The following is a 16,966-nucleotide window of genomic DNA, read 5'->3' as shown; positions in this document are numbered from 1 at the left end:
ACATTTAAGAAATCATAAACAAAACAGATTTTTTTTTCTAACAGCATTCATGACAAGGATATTTTCAAGTGCATTACGTCCGTGTTTCTTAAAATATGACAAGAGAGAGAGAAAGAGGATGGATGGATGGATGGATGGATGGATGGATAAATTATGTATGGACCTAAGATCTGTCCTATGGTACTCAGATGGGTTTATGTTCCTAACAGCTGGTTAATTGCTGTTTCCATGTTGCTTCCCAGAAGTTCCCAGATGAGTGCATTTCAGAGTCAAATGTGTTTTTAAGAATACATTATAGTGGGGGAAATGGCCAGATTCACCAAACTAGGGAGAGAGAGGCTAAATCACAAGTCATAAACTGTTATAGCTGGGATTTGTGCATCTTAAATCTTCTAAACTGATCCATTTATGAACGGGATTAAGTTCCTTTAATTTCTCACCCTGCAGTTATCCCCAGAGTTTCCCAGAGAAGGTAAGGAAGACGAATGGTAGGATCCACGACGTCCTTTGCTGTACAACTGGAGACTTAATGCACAAGGACCAAGGGGGTCAGGCGGAAGGGAGGAGGAAAGCAGTGGAGTAAACAGAATAACAGAATTGGAAGGAACCTCAGGGGTCTTCCATTCCACCCCCCCTGCTCAAGCAGGAGATCCTGTACTGTTTCAACAAAGGGGTGACATGATACAGTATTTAGGGATGACATGATAGCAGTGCTCCATTACTTGAGGGGCTGCCACAAAGAAGAGGGAGTCAAATTATTCTCCAAAGCACCAGAATTAAGGAGAAACCTCCTAACATTGAGGACAATTAACCAGTGGAATAGAAGTTGCCTTCAGGTGTTGTAGGCGCTTCATCACTGGAGGTTTTTAAGAGACTGGACAGTCACTTGTCTGAGATTGTATAGGTTCTCCTGCAAGATCCCTTCCAGCTCTATTTCTAATTTCTTATTTCAATATCTAATTAATTTCTAATTAACATTCCCTATTCTATCCTATTCTCTATTCTATTCCTATTCTATTCTATATTCTATTCTATTCCCATTGTCTATTCTATTCTATTCTATTCCCGTTGTCTATTCTATTTAATATATTCTATTCTATTCTATTCTATTCTATTCTGTTCTATTCTATTCTATTCCCATTTTCTATTCTATTCTATATTCTATTCTATTCTATTCTGTTCTGTTCTATTCTCATTCCCATTGTCTAGTCTATTCTATTCCTATTCCGTTCTATTCTATATTCCATTCTATTCCCATTCCCATTGTCTATTCTATTCTATTCTATTCTATTCTATTCTATTCTATTCTATTCTATTCTATTCTGTTCTGTTCTGTTCTATTCCCATTCCCATTGTCTGTTCTATTCTATTCCTATTCTGTTCTATTCTATATTCCATTCTATTCCCATTCCCATTGTCTATTCTATTCTATTCCTATTCCGTTCTATTCTATATTCCATTCTATTCCCATTCCCATTGTCTATTCTATTCTATATTCTATTCTATTCTGTTCTATTCCCATTGTCTATTCTATTCTATTCTATTCTATTCTATTCTATTCTATATTCTATTCTATTCTATTCCCATTCCCATTGTCTATTCTATTCTATATTCTATTCTATTCCCATTCCCATTGTCTAATCTATACTATTCCTATTCTGTTCTATTCTATATTCCATTCTATTTCCATTCCCATTGTCTCTTCTCTTCTCTTCTCTTCTCTTCTCTTCTCTTCTCTTCTCTTCTATATTCTATTCCCATTCCCATTGTCTAGTCTATTCTATTCCTATTCCGTTCTATTCTATATTCCATTCTATTCCCATTCCCATTGTCTAGTCTATTCTATTCCTATTCCGTTCTATTCTATATTCCATTCTATTCCCATTCCCATTGTCTAGTCTATTCTATTCCTATTCCGTTCTATTCTATATTCCATTCTATTCCCATTCCCATTGTCTATTCTATTCTATTCTATTCTATTCTATTCTATTCTATTCTATTCTATTCTATTCTATAGTCTATTCCCATTCCCATTGTCTATTCTATTCTATTCTATTCCTATTCTTGTCTGTTCTGTTCTATTCTATTCTATTTTCATTCCATTATTCTAATTCTGTTCTGTTCTATCCCCATTCTCTCTTGTCTTCTCTACTATTCCCATTCTCTATTCTCTATTCTCTACTACTCTATTCCATTCTTAGATTATCTGAACCCCCCCCCCCTCCAAAAAAAACCCCTCTCACCTTCAGCCCAAGCCCGGTTGTCAGACTGGCTTCTGCAGAGGCGGGTAAGGAAGGGGCAGCGGCGCTCCTCCGCGGAAGGCACCCAGGTCAGTAGGGGAACGTTCAACCGAGTCTTGCCCTTTGTGACGTCACACAGTGCGGGACAGGGCGGGGGGGGGAGCCGCGCCGGAGGTCTCTCGGGCTTCGCGACTTCCCCGCCCCTCGGCTGGGATTGGTGGCGCGGCGCGGCTCCTCTCTGAAGGGCGGAGGCCGCCTCCAGGTGTTCGCCTGGCCGGGCGAGGAAGGCGGCGGCTCCGCGGCGGTAGAGCGCCGGGCTGGTGCCGCGGTTCCCACGGGGCAGCCTCCGTCCCTGGCGGGGGTGAGCGGTGCGAGCGTGGGGAGAAAATGGTGTTGCTGCCCCAGTCGTGCAAGGAAGGTCAGTGCTCCTGCTTGAGCAGAGGGCTCGACTAGAAGACCTCCAAGATCCCTTCCAGCCCTATTTCTGATTAATTTCTTATTTCAGTTCCTAATTTCTTATTTCCAATTTCTTATTTCTTATTTCTAATTTCTTATTTCAATTTCTGATTTCTAATTTCTTAATTCAATTTCTTATTTCAATTTCTAATTTCTTATTTCTTATTTCTAATTTCTTATTTCAATTTCTAATTTCTTATTTCCAATTTCTTATTTCTCATTTCAATTTCTCATTTCTCATTTCTTATTTCAATTTCTAATTTTGTATTTCTAATTTCAATTTCTTATTAATAATTTCTTATTTCCATTTACTAATTTATTTCAATTTCTAATTTATTTCAATTTCTAATTTCTTATTTCCAATTTCTTATTTCTAATTTTTCTCCCCTGTTTTGGGGGGGGTGTCTTTAATTTCGCGAGGTACGCCTCCCACCTGGGTCACTGAGAAAGCTGTGCGCATCTCAGTGAGCATCTTTGTGTAGCCGTTAACAGTAATAATAGTAGTAGTAGCAGAGTCGCAAATAGAGAGGGATTAGCGGGGGTGGGAGGGAAGTGGGGTTTCCTCGGTTAGGAGGTAGCACGCTTTGCGCACCTGTGGTCCGCCAATCCTAAGTGTTGAAAAGTTTGTCGCTGCGCCTTTAAAGAGCCTCGAAACTCAACAGGTTGAAGAGCAGCCAAGGCGAAACGCTTTGCGTGCCAATTGGAGCAGCTTTCCTCAGAAAGTCACAGCACTAAAAATAAAAAATAAATTCCAAATTGATTTTGTTTACACCAGGAGGGTTTTAAAACCAACATTGGGAAAGGGGGTTGGGGGAGAGATTTGACCGATCTTTAGGACCAAATCCAAAGCATAAACCCCCCCAAAATAACCAAATCAAACAATGAGGAAGGGAATACTCAATAACAAGTAAAGCCAAAGTCCTGCAAAGGACTCAGATGCTCCTACTACGCTAATGCTCAAAGTATGAGGAAACTAGCTCGATACTCATGCTTCGCCAGGAAACACTGTGGTCGGACTTAGTTTTTGGGGAGGAAAATAAGGAAGAAAAAAAATTGTGCCTCTGCCTACCAGCATCCATCAATATTCATCTGGCTAGCATCTTATCAGTGTGTGAGAGTGTTGAGGGCTGTTTGGAAATTGAAACAGTATTTGCTCTGTGAGCAAGGAGATAGCAAGGAGCCTGGGCATGGCTTAGCTCAACTGTTCTGTACTAAAGCTGGCTGCTGCTGTGAAACTAAAACTGGGAGTGAAATTCCTCTGCTTGTGTTTTGCATTTGGAATAGATTTCTTTTCAGGTGGGGAGGGGGGTAGAACTCCTTAGCATCCATGTGTGTTAATAATAATATACGAAATGTTAATGCTCTGGTGGTCATTTTGAAAAATCCTTTCTTAGTGAGCCCCTAGAAGCCAAGAGGAACATAAGTGCCAAATTTCAAGTTTGTAGGCCTTATGGCTCTCAAGATTTTTGTGATGATGTGCAAGTGATATTTTGCTTTTTCGCTTTTTATATATATGGAAGATAAGCAGGGTGAACCTGGAGGTATGATATAGTTGCCATTGCCTAAGGTTGATAGGATGAAACTCGTGACTGGAATGTGCTGCTGGAAGTATACAAACTGTTCAAAAGAAACAGACCTAACAAAAGAGGAGTTAGAATTGCATTATATGTTAAAAAACAAAACAAAAACTACACCGCTACAGAAATGCATAAAACCAAGGATGAAAGCCTTCTTGAATGTATATGGGCTAATAGAAAAAAAGAAATGACATTGCCAATAGGGATAAACTATAGGCCACCCAGCTAAGCAGAAGAAATAATGAACGTTCTGCTAAAGAAAGTGTGCAGGAAATGCACCACAGTAATAATGCAGTTCTTTAACTCCCCTGACATCAACTGGGAGACAAACCTTACAGGAGATCAAACAGGTTCCTGACTAGCCCAGCTAACAACTTTTGTCATCCAAAAGGTAGAGGAGGGAACTTGAGAGTCAGCTATACTGGACTTAATTCTTACGAATAGAGATGAAATGAGAGACAGGGTTGAAGTTGCGGGAAAATGCTCATTTCATACTGGAATTCAACATAATGCAGGCACAAATAATCAAACAAAGTCAAACTAGCGTCTTTGACTTTGAGTTGACTTCAAATAAACTTAAGAGTATGGAAAGTTTTCCATGGATGGAAATCCTAAAGAGGTAAACAACTCAAGATGCTTGGGAAACTGAAAAAATAAGATTATAAAAACCCAGTCTAACACAATATCATATAGAAAGAAAAACAAGAGATTCCCAACAAAGCCAGCAAGGTTGCATAAAGAACTTTCTGACAAACTGGCGTGGGAGGCTGTGGAAGAATATATGTAAAAATAGGAAGAGGGACATAAATAAAACAGAATACCAACAAAGTCTACAAGGACATGTCAGGAAAGCTAAGGCTTAGAATGAACTAAGACTTGCAATAGACGTCAAAAATAATTTTTAAAAAACTTATTTCAATATGTAAGAAACAAGAAAAAGTCAAGGAAATGACCAATCCACTAAGGGGAGAAGATGGCAAGGAAATAACTGGAGTAGAGAGAAAGCAGAGCTGCTTAATTCATTCTTTGCATCTGTCTTCATGCGAAAGAAAAAAAAAATAGTCCAACCTACCGAAAGCAGCATCATAGGAGACAGACTAGAAATGAAAGTCAAAATAGTCAAGAAAATAGTAAAAGAACACCCATCCATTCAAGAGGAGTTAAAATTGCTGCGCCAAATGCATCTCAGTACTCTGAAGGCAGAACATAAAGAACGATATAAAAGACTGTTCTTTTGATAGTGAAATGTGCGTATTGAGAAATGAAAAATGTCAGTTCCTAGGTTCGTCCGTTGGTCACGCACTCATATTTGTCCCTCAGGAAACCTTGTCTGTTTGCAGCAAAACCACAGGATGCTATAGAAAGCTAGAGGGTTTAGCAAGATGGGCTATTTGTAATAATCCAGCTACTTTAACCTAACAACAGGGAAGAGGGGAGCTGGAATTCGAAGTATTCATTGACAGGTAGGACATTGCAATGTATGATTTTATATACTATACTTAGATTGGACCGAAGGTGGCGTAGTTCTAGGTTTTCTAGTCTCCAGTCCCGCAATTATCCTGGTTGCTCTTTTCTTTGGTTTGCTAAGAGTTTGTTTTGCTAAGCTAAGATCGGGTCTGCAAACATTTTCTAACACATGTGGATCAGATAGATGCTCAGTCCATCATTTTTTCTGTTTTTCTAGGGGAAGTGTTTCCTCTGGCTTGCCCCAACTCTCAACATGCCTGGTGCCAGATCCTCAACGTATCGGAGCTACAAGCTTCTTTCTTCGCCTATTCGGGGAGATACCCCAACAAAACAGTGTTGAATGTTTCCACTCCCCAAGGAAGCAAATACAGCTTATACCTAGGCATCACATTGGCCATTGGTTCCAGTATCTTTATGGGTTCCAGCTTTGTTCTGAAGAAGAAGGGCCTTTTGCAAATAGCCGCAAAAGGTTTCACTAGAGCTGGTAAAAAAAATACTACTTTTAAATATCTTTTTTTGTAATTGGGAATCAAGTCTCAAAGCATAGTGTGGCTATCAATCTCCAATGTGCATTTAATATTTAATAGTTTGCATAAGTTATACTCTTGTGGAAAGCATAGGGTAGGGGTGTGATGACCCAGAGTGTAGCACAAACGTAACAAAATCCAAATCACAAATAAATGTCCTTTAATGCCTCCAGCTTGGCCCCACTGTTCAATAATTCTCAGTTGGAGATAAAACGTACTCAAAAATAGTCTTCCAAAGAAAGCAATGCAGTCCGAACTTAGAGCAAATGGAGGTGAAATAAAAAACCAAAACAAACTACAACGCAACAGACCAGGATACGTAATTACCAAATTCAAGGAGATAACAAGGCACAGTCTGTTAGAAGGTTGCCGACCAAGATAACTTCAGCCTAAAATAACACGTACTTTGCTTCTGACAACGCTGTGTTGTAATCGTCTCTCTTATATACTAGTCTCCCCAACTACAACCAATGAAGAGGATCATGGCCACTTCCTCTCTCGTAAGCCAAGTTGTTTCCTTCTCCGTTCCTCCCTGCGTGTCCTAGGATGTAGAGGGGATGGGCCTGGTTCTTCCTCTGACTGCCTAGCCGGCCTCTGCCTTTCCTCAGCCTCCTCCACAACCTCTGTAGCCACAACTCCACTCCCTGTTGGCTGTTCCTCCTCTCCCTCAGAGTCAGTCTCCATCAGGGGCATGACAAGGGGTGTCAAACTCGATTTCACTGAGGGCTGCATTAGGGTTGTGTTTTACTTTTAGAGGGGGCAGTGTGGGCCTGGCCAGGGTGGGGTCATGACCAGCTCAACATCACTCATGTCGGGGGCACCTGTGGTGGCCTGAGCACTCTGCCAGTGAAAATGGGCTCCCAAGTTCCATTTGCAGCTGCGACGACCTCCTGCAACCCTCTGCCAGGGAAAATGGAGCTCATGAGGGCCATGGGCTGTTCTCCCAAGCTCTGTTTTCACTGGCAGAGGTACCATGGGCCAGTCCTTCTCTGTTTCCAGGATGGTCCCATGGACCAGATCTGAGCACCCCGCAGGCCAGATCCTGAGTTTGACACCCCCAGCATAAGGTATATTCTTCATCACATATGAAGCATTCTATTTTTTAAGGGGTTCTTTTTCCTGTCATATTGTAAGAGGTCTGAGAAGAGTGTTTGGGGCTTTTTTGACAATTAATAAATTAATAATGAAGAAGAGTGGTTGAAAAAAAATATTCACAGTATTTTGATCTTTATGTGTATATATAACAAAAAGTGGTCTTGAAACATAAATGAAACAAATGTAATTACTCTTCTGTTAATTAAGTTTAGTAACTTTGTTCCTATATAACTCATAATCATAATATGATTTATTAGCTTTTTATTCCACTTTTATTATTGTTTATAAATAACCCAAGATGGCCAACATCCCTAATACCCCTTCTCCTGTTTTCTCCACAACCCTGTGAAGTGGATTGGGCTGAGAGGAAGTGACTGGGCCAAACTCAGCTGTCTTTCATGCCTAAGACTGACAGAATCGTGGTTTCTAGGCCAATGTCTTCATAAATGATCTAGATGAGAGAATATAGAAGAGCAGTGGTTAGAATGCAGTACTGCAGGCTACTTCTGCTGACTGCCAGCTGCCTGCAATTTGGCAGTTTGAATCTCACCAGGCTCAAGGTTGACTCAGCCTTCTATCCTTCCGAGATGGGTAAAATGAGGGCCCAAATTGTTGGGGGCCATAGGCTGATTCTGTAAACCGCTTAGAGAGGGCTGTAAAGCACTCTGAAGCGGTATATACGTCTAAGTGCTATTGCTATTTCTATAGAAGGAGCACTCATCAAATTTGCAGATGACACCAAACTGGGGGAATTGGAAGACAGACCGAAGATTCAGAAATATCTTGATTGGGCCCTAGCCAACAAGATGCAGTTCAGTGGTGAGAAAAGCAAGATCCTGCATTTAGGCAGGAAAAATCAAATGCACAGGTATAGAATAGATGGTACATGGCCCAACAGTAGTAACTAATAATGAGAAATATCCATGGACTAGCAGTGGTCCACCAAATGCCAGAAACCAGGCTGTGCAAACAAGTGAAGTCTCATTTGCGGGATGCAGGCAGCGCACAAAACCGTCCACCCCTCCAGTCCGTGGAAAAATACTTTCTCCACAGAACTCCACAGAACTGGTCCCCAGTGTCCAAAGGTTGGGCTTGGCGTTAGGGTTAGTGGGCCACTACTTAAGTATCAGCCAAGCAGTTTGCAATGCCAAGAAGGTCATTGCAGTCTTGGGCTACATCAACAGAGAGAGAGCCTCAAGATCACAAGAAGTGATGGTACTGCTTTATACTGCATCCAGTTCTGGTCATTATGATACAAAAAAAAAATGCTGAAGCCCTAGGATAAGTGCAAAGCCACTTGTCCAGGATACCATAATATCCCCTGCCTTGGACAGGGGGTTAGACTAGAAGGCCTTCAAGGCCCCTTCCAGCCCAAAGTTCTGCGATTCTTTATTATTAAATCAAACAGTTGCTGGTATAATTCTGCCTGCAGTTACAATGGAATAAGGATGACCATTTCCCTTTTTTTAAAAATCAAAAAAGGGTTGTTGAGATATTTGAATAGAAGCTGAGTTGTTTTTTCTTCTGAAAACCTCCTTTGGAAAAAAAAACATCAAAAAAGGGATAGTTGAGGTATTTGATAGAAGCTGAGTTGTAGATTTTTCTTCCAAAAACGTTTTTTATGGTTGTTTTTCTTTTTCCTAGGAGACGGGGGCTATTCTTACCTCAAAGAATGGTTATGGTGGGCAGGATTGCTTTCAAGTAAGTATTCAAGCTTCAAAACTTTATTTTTATGTAGTTATTTTTGCATACTTCTTGTTAAAAGAAACTGTCAGTGCTTGTTACTAGTTAAGACTTCCTCTGCCTTAATGTTACTATCGTACAGTAGGAATGGAAAGCAGGTCCAGTTCCATTTGCCAGAAAATCTTGTTGTGGTTGTAGCGTGGGGTTCTTAATGCGTATACCAGGCTTGTCAAACTAGCGGCCCGTGGGCCAGAGGCGTCACCCACAGGCCACGCCCACCCCGGGCTCCTCAAAGGCAAAAAAACATTCCAATAGATCACGTGACGTGATCGAGTTTGACACCCGTGGCTTATATAATCCGTGGCAGACCAGTGCTTAAATGCATGAGAGAAAGCCTGTTGAACCGGCACACTGTATATGTGGAAGATGATTTGATGTTTTTATGTTTTGTTTGTTTATGTTTGTTTTAAAAACCAATAAAAATTTTATAAAGAAAAAAAGAAGGATGAGAATATCATGTTGTTGTTATTTATAGCTCTCCGAGACAAATAATTATCATCCTGGGAAAATGGTACCATCCGTTTTCAGTTTGAATCACTGTAGACAGTTTGTGCCTTGGCTACTGTAGATAAGGCAAATAAAAAGGTTTTGGTATTAGTTTAGTATTAGTAAAAAGTTTTAATAAAAAAGAGTGCTGAAGTATTATAAAACATTGTTTATATTGTGATAGATGCTCATGGAATGCCATTCTCTTCCTTTAACTTTTAATGAGAATTCTTTAGAAACAGATCGTTTCAGTCTGTGTGTTATGGGTGGAGAGAGAGGGGGGGGAGAGAGAGGAGGGAGGGGAAGAGAGAGATGAGGAGCGGAGGGAGGGAGAGGATGAAGGGAGGAGGGAGAGGAGGGAAGAGGAGAGAGAGAGAGAGGGAGGGAGGAGGGAGAGAAAGGGATGCACGCTCTAATAGTTTCTAAAAGTTGGTTGCATCTAACACGGGCAGGCAGAAATTACTGATAGAATTCCAGAAAGATACTCTTATTTTTAGAAAGGTTATATCTCTCGAGTAATTCTAGTTTTCTGTCATTTTGGCAGTGGGAATAGGAGAAGCTGCCAACTTTGCTGCATATGCCTTTGTTCCTGCAACCTTGGTCACTCCATTGGGGGCACTAAGCGTCCTTATAAGGTTAGTACAATTAGTACAATTGCTTTGCTTATTACGACCTCTAGGATGAGAGTTCCAACAATGGCTCAACAGGACTGTAAATATATTGCAGGCTCTTATATTCCTATTTTAGTTAAATTATGTCTATATTATCTTTCTAAAGCAATATTTCTCAAAATTGGCAATTTTAGGATGTGATTTTTCAAGTCCCAAAATTCCCCAGCCAGCCAAAAACACCGTTCTGAAGAGTCCAAAGTGACAACATACCTCATTACATTTCTGTTAGAAGTCTGCAATATAAAGAGTTTTGGACTATGCACAAATACACAGCACTTCCCATTAACTTGTGGTTCTGCAAAAATACATATTTTTCCTAATATGTGGTTCTTTTAGTATATACAGTATTTAAATTAGGAATCTGGTCAGGGATGGGATTCAACAGGTGTATCAACTAGTTCGGCTTCGCGGCACGCATGCAAAATTTACAACGCACCTTCTGCTCCAAGCCCTGTGTGTAAAACAGCTGATGCGCGACAATCCATGAAGCAGCTGAGCTGGAAAACCCAGAAATAAAGCACAGACTAGAACCAGGGCTGGCAGATAGGCCCAACAGCTGATTGTCGCAGTGAACTGGTTCTCTCCCAGTTGATCTTTGGAGCTACCAGTTCGCTTGAACCAGGCCGAACCGGTAAAATCCCACCCCTGAATCTGGCCTTGACCATTACATTACAGACACTGTGACAAAGTAGGCCTGTAAAGGCAGTTGCATATAGACACACAATTTACATGGCGGTTTAGCGACCGTCATCAGGCTCTCTGTCAAAAGACCAGGTGGAGTTCTTTATTTCTCTTTCCAATGTGTCCCAAAGTCAGGAGGAGCAGTTGTAAACCTAGGCAGAACTAAACTAAACTCTTCATACGCTGATGTGTCTAAAATGACTATAAAATAATAAGGAGGTGCAAAAGTTGTCCATTTATAATAGTGTTCTTGGTTCTTATTCATTCTATCTGTTCAGAACTTCGGTTGCTGGATTTGTTACATTCCTAAGGGTTCTGACTTTCCTTAACCGCTCCATTTATAAAATTCCAAACAGTGCAATATTGTCTTCCTATTTCTTGGAGGAGAAGCTCAACATTCATGGGAAGCTGGGCTGTGTGTTAAGCATTCTGGGTTCCACCATGATGGTGATCCATGCTCCGGAGGAGGAACTAATCACATCTTTGGATGACATGGAAACAAAACTGAAAGATCCAGGTATGAGCTATCATAAAATGTGAGGACTCCCCCAGATGCTTCCCCAGTTGCCTCTCCAGATGCTAGTTTGGAGGAGGACGAGCTGATCCCGGGGCACATTAGGAGGTGTCATACCCCTGATGGAGACTGACTCGGAGGGAGAGGAGGAACAGCTGACAGGGAGTGGAAGTGTGGCTCCGGAGGTTGTGGAGGAGGCTGGGGAAGGGCAGAGGCCAGCTGGGCAGTCAGAGGAGGACCCAGGCCCATCCCCTCTCCATCCTAGGGCACGCAGGGAGGAGAGGATAAGGGAGAGACGTGGTCTACTTGGGAGGAGAGGACCTTGATCCTCTTCATGGGCTGCAGCTGTGACAACTGGATAAGAGGACGGACTTGCATACTAGCCAGTGCTGGAAACAAAGCATGGAAATATCTCTAGTTTATTGTTCCTGAATTTGGTATCCTTCCCAGTGTGTGTTATCTGTGGACGTCCTCCAGCCCTTATCTTGCCTGGTTTGTTTGTTTTTTAATTTGTGTTGTTTTTTATAATTTAAACGGCATTTCCTCCTTCTTGTAACTGCTTGTGTGGGAGTTTTTTGTCTCCAGTCAAGGATATTCAGAGCTTGGAAGCAAAGTGAAGGAATAAAAGGGGCTTCACCTGTTTTTTGGGACTGTGTTTATTTTATATCGCACCCTGGGTCATCACAGGAGGGGAGGCAGTTGAGGGCTATGAGCCAGGAATGGAAGGGCCGAGAACAGGGGAGTGACCGGGTGAGCAGCTGGCTCAGCTAGAGACAGGAGACACAGCTATAATTGAGAAGCCCAGAGATTTTGGATGGAGAGGACACAGAGCTGCAGCTGGTCAGTGGAGATGAAGAACAGCCTCCTGATCCAAGAGCATGTAGGGCAGAGAGGAGGCAGGCACAATGAAGGTTGGCCAGGCTATTTGTGAGGAGGCAGCCTCACCCTTCTTTATAACTGCACCAGGAAGCAGTTATCTAGCTCAGCAAGGGGAATGCTGGGAACAACGTGCCTCTTTCCTTGCTGTGTGAAGTTGTGAAATGAGTGCAGAAAAGTATAAAAATAATGTCTTGGGATGAGTTCAGTGCCACTGGCCATAGCTATTCCTTGTTGGATCTAGCTATTGGCTCTGGACCTCATTGCAATAGGTTATTACTGTAAGTTGTGTTATGATGGCTGTTCATGTTCCAAATTGCTCATGAAATAAACCTCTGATCTTAACGTAGGAATTACTGTTTGTGATCTATCTGTGTTCCTCTTTATTGAAATTTTTCTACAACAGTGCTTTTTCAACCCAGAATTTGCCTTTAACTAGTGGACCTCCCTTGTGCTGTGGATTAGTCCTGGCTTCTTTTGAGCAGCCTGTTGAACTCATTGGGGGTGGGCTGGAGCTGCCAAAGGGAATTGCTAGGGAATATTAACTCAGGATTGGAAGGCGTAATAAAGACTCCCAACATCCGTGGTGTGCATGTGCATGTGAGTGGGACAGCACATAGAATGAGTCCCTATTATGAAAATGTTTCCTCATGAATATATTTAGATTAGGCTAGAACAGTGGTAGCTAACCTTTTTGGGCTCCTGTGCCAAAAATTGTGTGCGCGCTTGCATGTTTACGCTCGCATGCCAGCACCCAGAAGGCACCCTCCCACGCCCCTTACGCATGCACGTGCAATCCCCCTACCCCCCATTCATCCCCACCCCCTTACCTGCACTGCGCCTCACAGCTGATTTTTGGCTGGTTTGAGGCCTTTTTCGGCCTCCCAAAAGCTTGAGGAAGGCTTCTGCAGGCTTCTGCAAGCTTTGTAGGCCGAAAACTAGCTCCGTTTCATCACTTCCTGTTTTTCCGAAAATACCAGAAGTGACGAAACGGGGCTAGTTTTCTGCCTGCAAAGCCTGCAGAAGCCTTCCTCAAGCCTTTGGGAGGCTGAAAAAGGCCTCAAACTGGCCAAAAATCAGCTGTGAGGCGTGCACATGCATAGTGAGGTAACTTTGCCTGCAGCTCGCGTGCCAGCACAAATGTGCCATAGGTTCGCCATCATGGGGCTAGAATTTGTCTTACATAAACAGATTTGAAATTGTCCAATGTTACAGCTCACATGGAGATACTGAATGGAAATAGACTAACACAGAAGGAGGAAGTTTGGATGTTTCCAAACTGCTCCCAGGCTGCAGACAGCTGAAACTTAGTGAAAAATCAAATAACAGGATTTCCAGCATCGGGTACAACTGTGCTCTTCTTTCTTCTTCTGTCTCAGTTTTTTTCAACTTCAACCACTTTGATATCTGTGAACTTTGGAGTTGAAGTTCCACACGAAGTTGCCAAGGTTGAGAAATACTGACACAGAGAAACCTCTACAATCAGTACCTAAATTCAAACATGTTCTAATTTACCTCAATTATTAAAAAAAAATCCAGATCTTGAAGAGGAACCTATTGGTTATCAGTTTTCCTCCTAATGCTTCTCACACAAGTTCTAAAGAGCTGCCTCTACCTGGCCAGGAATACAGTTAGAAACTAGTACCAACCCTTGCAGAAAGAGGAAACATTTTAGAAGTGATTCTCCTTTTATGGAACACTGGACCAAATGCACTTGTGATGTGACATCTTTGGTGTTGTCTACAGTAAATCCTAACGTGTCATTATTTTCCTTTCTTGCAGTCTTCATTGTGTTTGCTTCTGTTGTAATTGTGACCTCACTGGTACTTATTTTTGTCGTCGCTCCACGGTTTGGACAGACCAATATATTGGTCTACATCTCCATCTGTTCACTGATAGGGCCCTTTTCCGTCTCTTCCGTCAAAGGCCTGGGTATCGCTATTAAGGACATGCTTTATCAGAAGCCAGTCTTTCGAAATCCGCTGCTCTATATTTTGACCGTAGTCTTGGTGCTGGCCGTAAGTACTCAAATCAACTACCTCAACAAGTCATTGGATGTGTTTAATACGTCTCTGGTCACTTCCATTTATTACGTGTCCTTCACAACCACCGTGGTGATTTGCTCCATTATCCTCTTCAAAGAATGGAACAGCATGGAGCTGGGAGATATCATTGGAACCCTGAGTGGATTCTTCACCATAATCATTGGCATTTTCTTTCTTCACGCTTTCAAAAATGTCAGCATTACCTGGAACCAATTGGCAGTATCTGTTAAAAAGGACCCCAACTTGCCTCTGCATGCTTATGAGTCTCATCACACTTTATTAGGAAATATGGATGCTCCCATTTCAGTACGCGATGAGGATAATACTCTGTTCAGCCAAGGAAAGGAACGACAGTAACTGCCATTAAAAGTTGTCTCTCTTGCGGCTTACCGCCAACCAGAGCAATGTCGTCATCTTCACTACCTCAGAATTTGGGGGAACAAAAGCGGGAACATGTCATTTGCTTTCGGGTTAGAAAAGGAAATTAGATCATTCTGGTATTTCTGTATTTTCCACCTTTGACAGCATGCAAAAGTCGCCTTAAGTGATGATTATGGTTTGCTAGTAAAGTGAATTACATATGTATTTTCTAAATCGTATTTTATAGTTTCACTCTTTCAAAATGAGGTTTTTTCTGAGGGCTAAATGAAGATATTCTGTGACAACCAGGACTTTTTCTAATGATCAGCAGGTTAGTAAATTGAAAGTTTTAATTTATTCTAGTTTCCCAAAAAGGAAATGTCCAGAGAGAATCTCTTTTCTTTTTTAGGTGTAACTTCCAGCATTGAAGTTTAAAGTCTAGGTACATTAAATGAAAACAGGGTCTTTCTAGGCCAGATAGCATTGAAGTTAATTCCAGACCAAGAAATCCTTACAGTAAACTCATGAAATCTGGGAATTACGTTGGTGTAGACTAAACATTTCTGGAAAACTGTTAAGTTTTATTTCCCTCATCAATTGCTTTTAATTGTTCAGGATGATAGATTAGCTTTTAAGACACATATGTGTTACTCACATATGTTAAATTCTCTTCCCTTTTATATAGAAGTGTATTATTATAATACAGTGTTGAGATTTTTTTAAAAAAACCATGGTGACCTTGTTGGTTATTTTGTGAACTGGAAAGTGATTTTGGTTACATGTCAATGTCTGAAGTAAAATGATCAGTGCCAATAAATTTGGTTCTGAAATAGAATTCCATCTGTAAACACAGGCTTGGCTGTGTGGAGATTTTTGGTCATCTCTTCAGTATTTAATATTAACACTTTAGTTCCAAAACAGCTTAAGAAACAAACAAACAGCTGGGCAGGTTTTATTACACAAATAAATTATATATTTAGCTCACAGTAATGGATAGGTATGGACTTGGGTAATATAATTTTAGCTCTGAATTTTTCTAATTACTTTGGATTATTAAGAATTGGCCTCTGTTCCATGATAAGGAATCATTTACCGAAATACAGGTTTTTAATTATTTTAAATGGTCACTTACTGTGTTGCTCATCTAAGAACCATGAGCAGTGACTGTGAAGTGCCATTCGGCGGGTGTGGGAATGCTTTTCCGTATCTATAAAGTTTGCCGTAAGTATTTATAGATATTTAATATTTATTCTTCTGAATGGAAAATCTTTGAAGCTTTGATATAATATTGACAAAAATGAATAAAAATGTTTTGATAAAGTGTGTATCCTACTAACATTGGGCCAGTTTTTATATTTTGTATCATCCTAATCCATTTGGACGATCCTCCTTTGGAAAACCTAGATATAGGGATTCAGACAGAGATAGGTCCACATAAGATTTATATCAAGAAAACAGATATTCAGACAAGAGTGTGAACTGATTGCTATTGAAGATTTTTACAATTAAAGCAAAAGATGGGTCACCTGTACAAAGTTCCTAAATTTTAGATATTTGGGGAAATATCCCTTATTTTTAAGATGTTAACAAAACATAGGGCAAATTTCTGTGGTGGTGCCATTCTTAGAAGCAAAGATTGGCTACATGTGCTGCAATTTTGCAGAAAATCTTTATGTAATGTGGTAAATAAGAGTATTTCTCTTTCAAGAAATATAGTCTAGTCTAAGGGTGTCAAACTCGCGGCCCACATGTGTCACATGCTGGCCACGTCCACCTCCAGTTTATCCAAGGAGGGAAAGTCACCATACGTCACATCATATGATGCTGTGAGTTTAACACCCCTGGTCTAGTCTTTATGTTTAAAAATGTGGGGCAAGGGGCTTACTGAAATCTTCACTATTAGACTTAGCTAAGTAATCGATGGGAATGGGAATGTCCTTTAGCTGCTGCTACTCACACCTAACCCCTTTTCAAATGTAATTAACTTGGATTTATGCAAGCAGCATTGGCATTCTTTAGCAGTAGTCTGGATTGTTTGGGCGGGATTATGTAATTCTGGGTAGGATTATATAAGTTTTTCCCCTGAACAGAACTTCAAAATTACCTTTGCTGATTTTGAACAGTTTCAGGATAAAGCAAAACAATGTCTATTTTCCTTTCGGGTTCTGTAATGCAGTGGGTAATCTGAGATGGTTTTCGATGCTTCTGAAGCATTGTGTGGCATGAGA

General features: G+C 41.0%; 2 protein-coding genes across 3 annotated transcripts in view; one reads left to right on the top strand and one right to left on the bottom strand.

The window, feature by feature from the left end:
• CNGA1 (cyclic nucleotide gated channel subunit alpha 1) overlaps window positions 1-2,370 on the bottom strand; it is a 29,274-nt gene extending 26,904 nt beyond the window's left edge. Inside the window, exon 1 of one of the 2 annotated variants that reach the window (XM_026699633.2) lies at window positions 2,244-2,370. The gene's annotated coding sequence lies outside the window, so the exon portion shown is untranslated. The remainder of the gene's footprint in view (window positions 1-2,243) is intronic. The other variant, XM_087936614.1, reaches the window with a different exon arrangement.
• A 154-nt stretch (window positions 2,371-2,524) lies between these two features.
• Window positions 2,525-16,071, top strand: NIPAL1 (NIPA like domain containing 1). Its single transcript, XM_026700055.2, has 6 exons — window positions 2,525-2,658; window positions 5,958-6,224; window positions 9,007-9,063; window positions 10,136-10,226; window positions 11,300-11,460; window positions 14,116-16,071. Exons 1-6 carry the CDS (start codon window positions 2,628-2,630, stop codon window positions 14,733-14,735), a joined length of 1,227 nt encoding a protein of 408 aa, XP_026555840.1. The 5' UTR covers window positions 2,525-2,627; the 3' UTR covers window positions 14,736-16,071.
• The last annotated feature ends 895 nt before the right edge of the window (window positions 16,072-16,966 follow it).

The sequence above is a fragment of the Pseudonaja textilis genome, chromosome 6 (genome assembly GCF_049901715.1).
Source record: "Pseudonaja textilis isolate UNSWEBS1 chromosome 6, rPseTex1.2, whole genome shotgun sequence".
NCBI classification, from domain to species: Eukaryota; Metazoa; Chordata; class Lepidosauria; order Squamata; family Elapidae; genus Pseudonaja; species Pseudonaja textilis.
Note: the sequence above shows the minus strand (reverse complement) of the source record. Positions and strands in the feature narration are given on the sequence as shown.

Coding starts and splice junctions, on each gene's coding strand:
- NIPAL1 (XM_026700055.2), top strand. CDS start 2,628: ATGGTGTTGCTGCCCCAGTCGTGCAAGGAAG. Junction 2,659..5,957: donor GCCCCAGTCGTGCAAGGAAG/GTCAGTGCTCCT, acceptor CTGTTTTTCTAG/GGGAAGTGTTTCCTCTGGCT. Junction 11,461..14,115: donor AACAAAACTGAAAGATCCAG/GTATGAGCTATC, acceptor CCTTTCTTGCAG/TCTTCATTGTGTTTGCTTCT.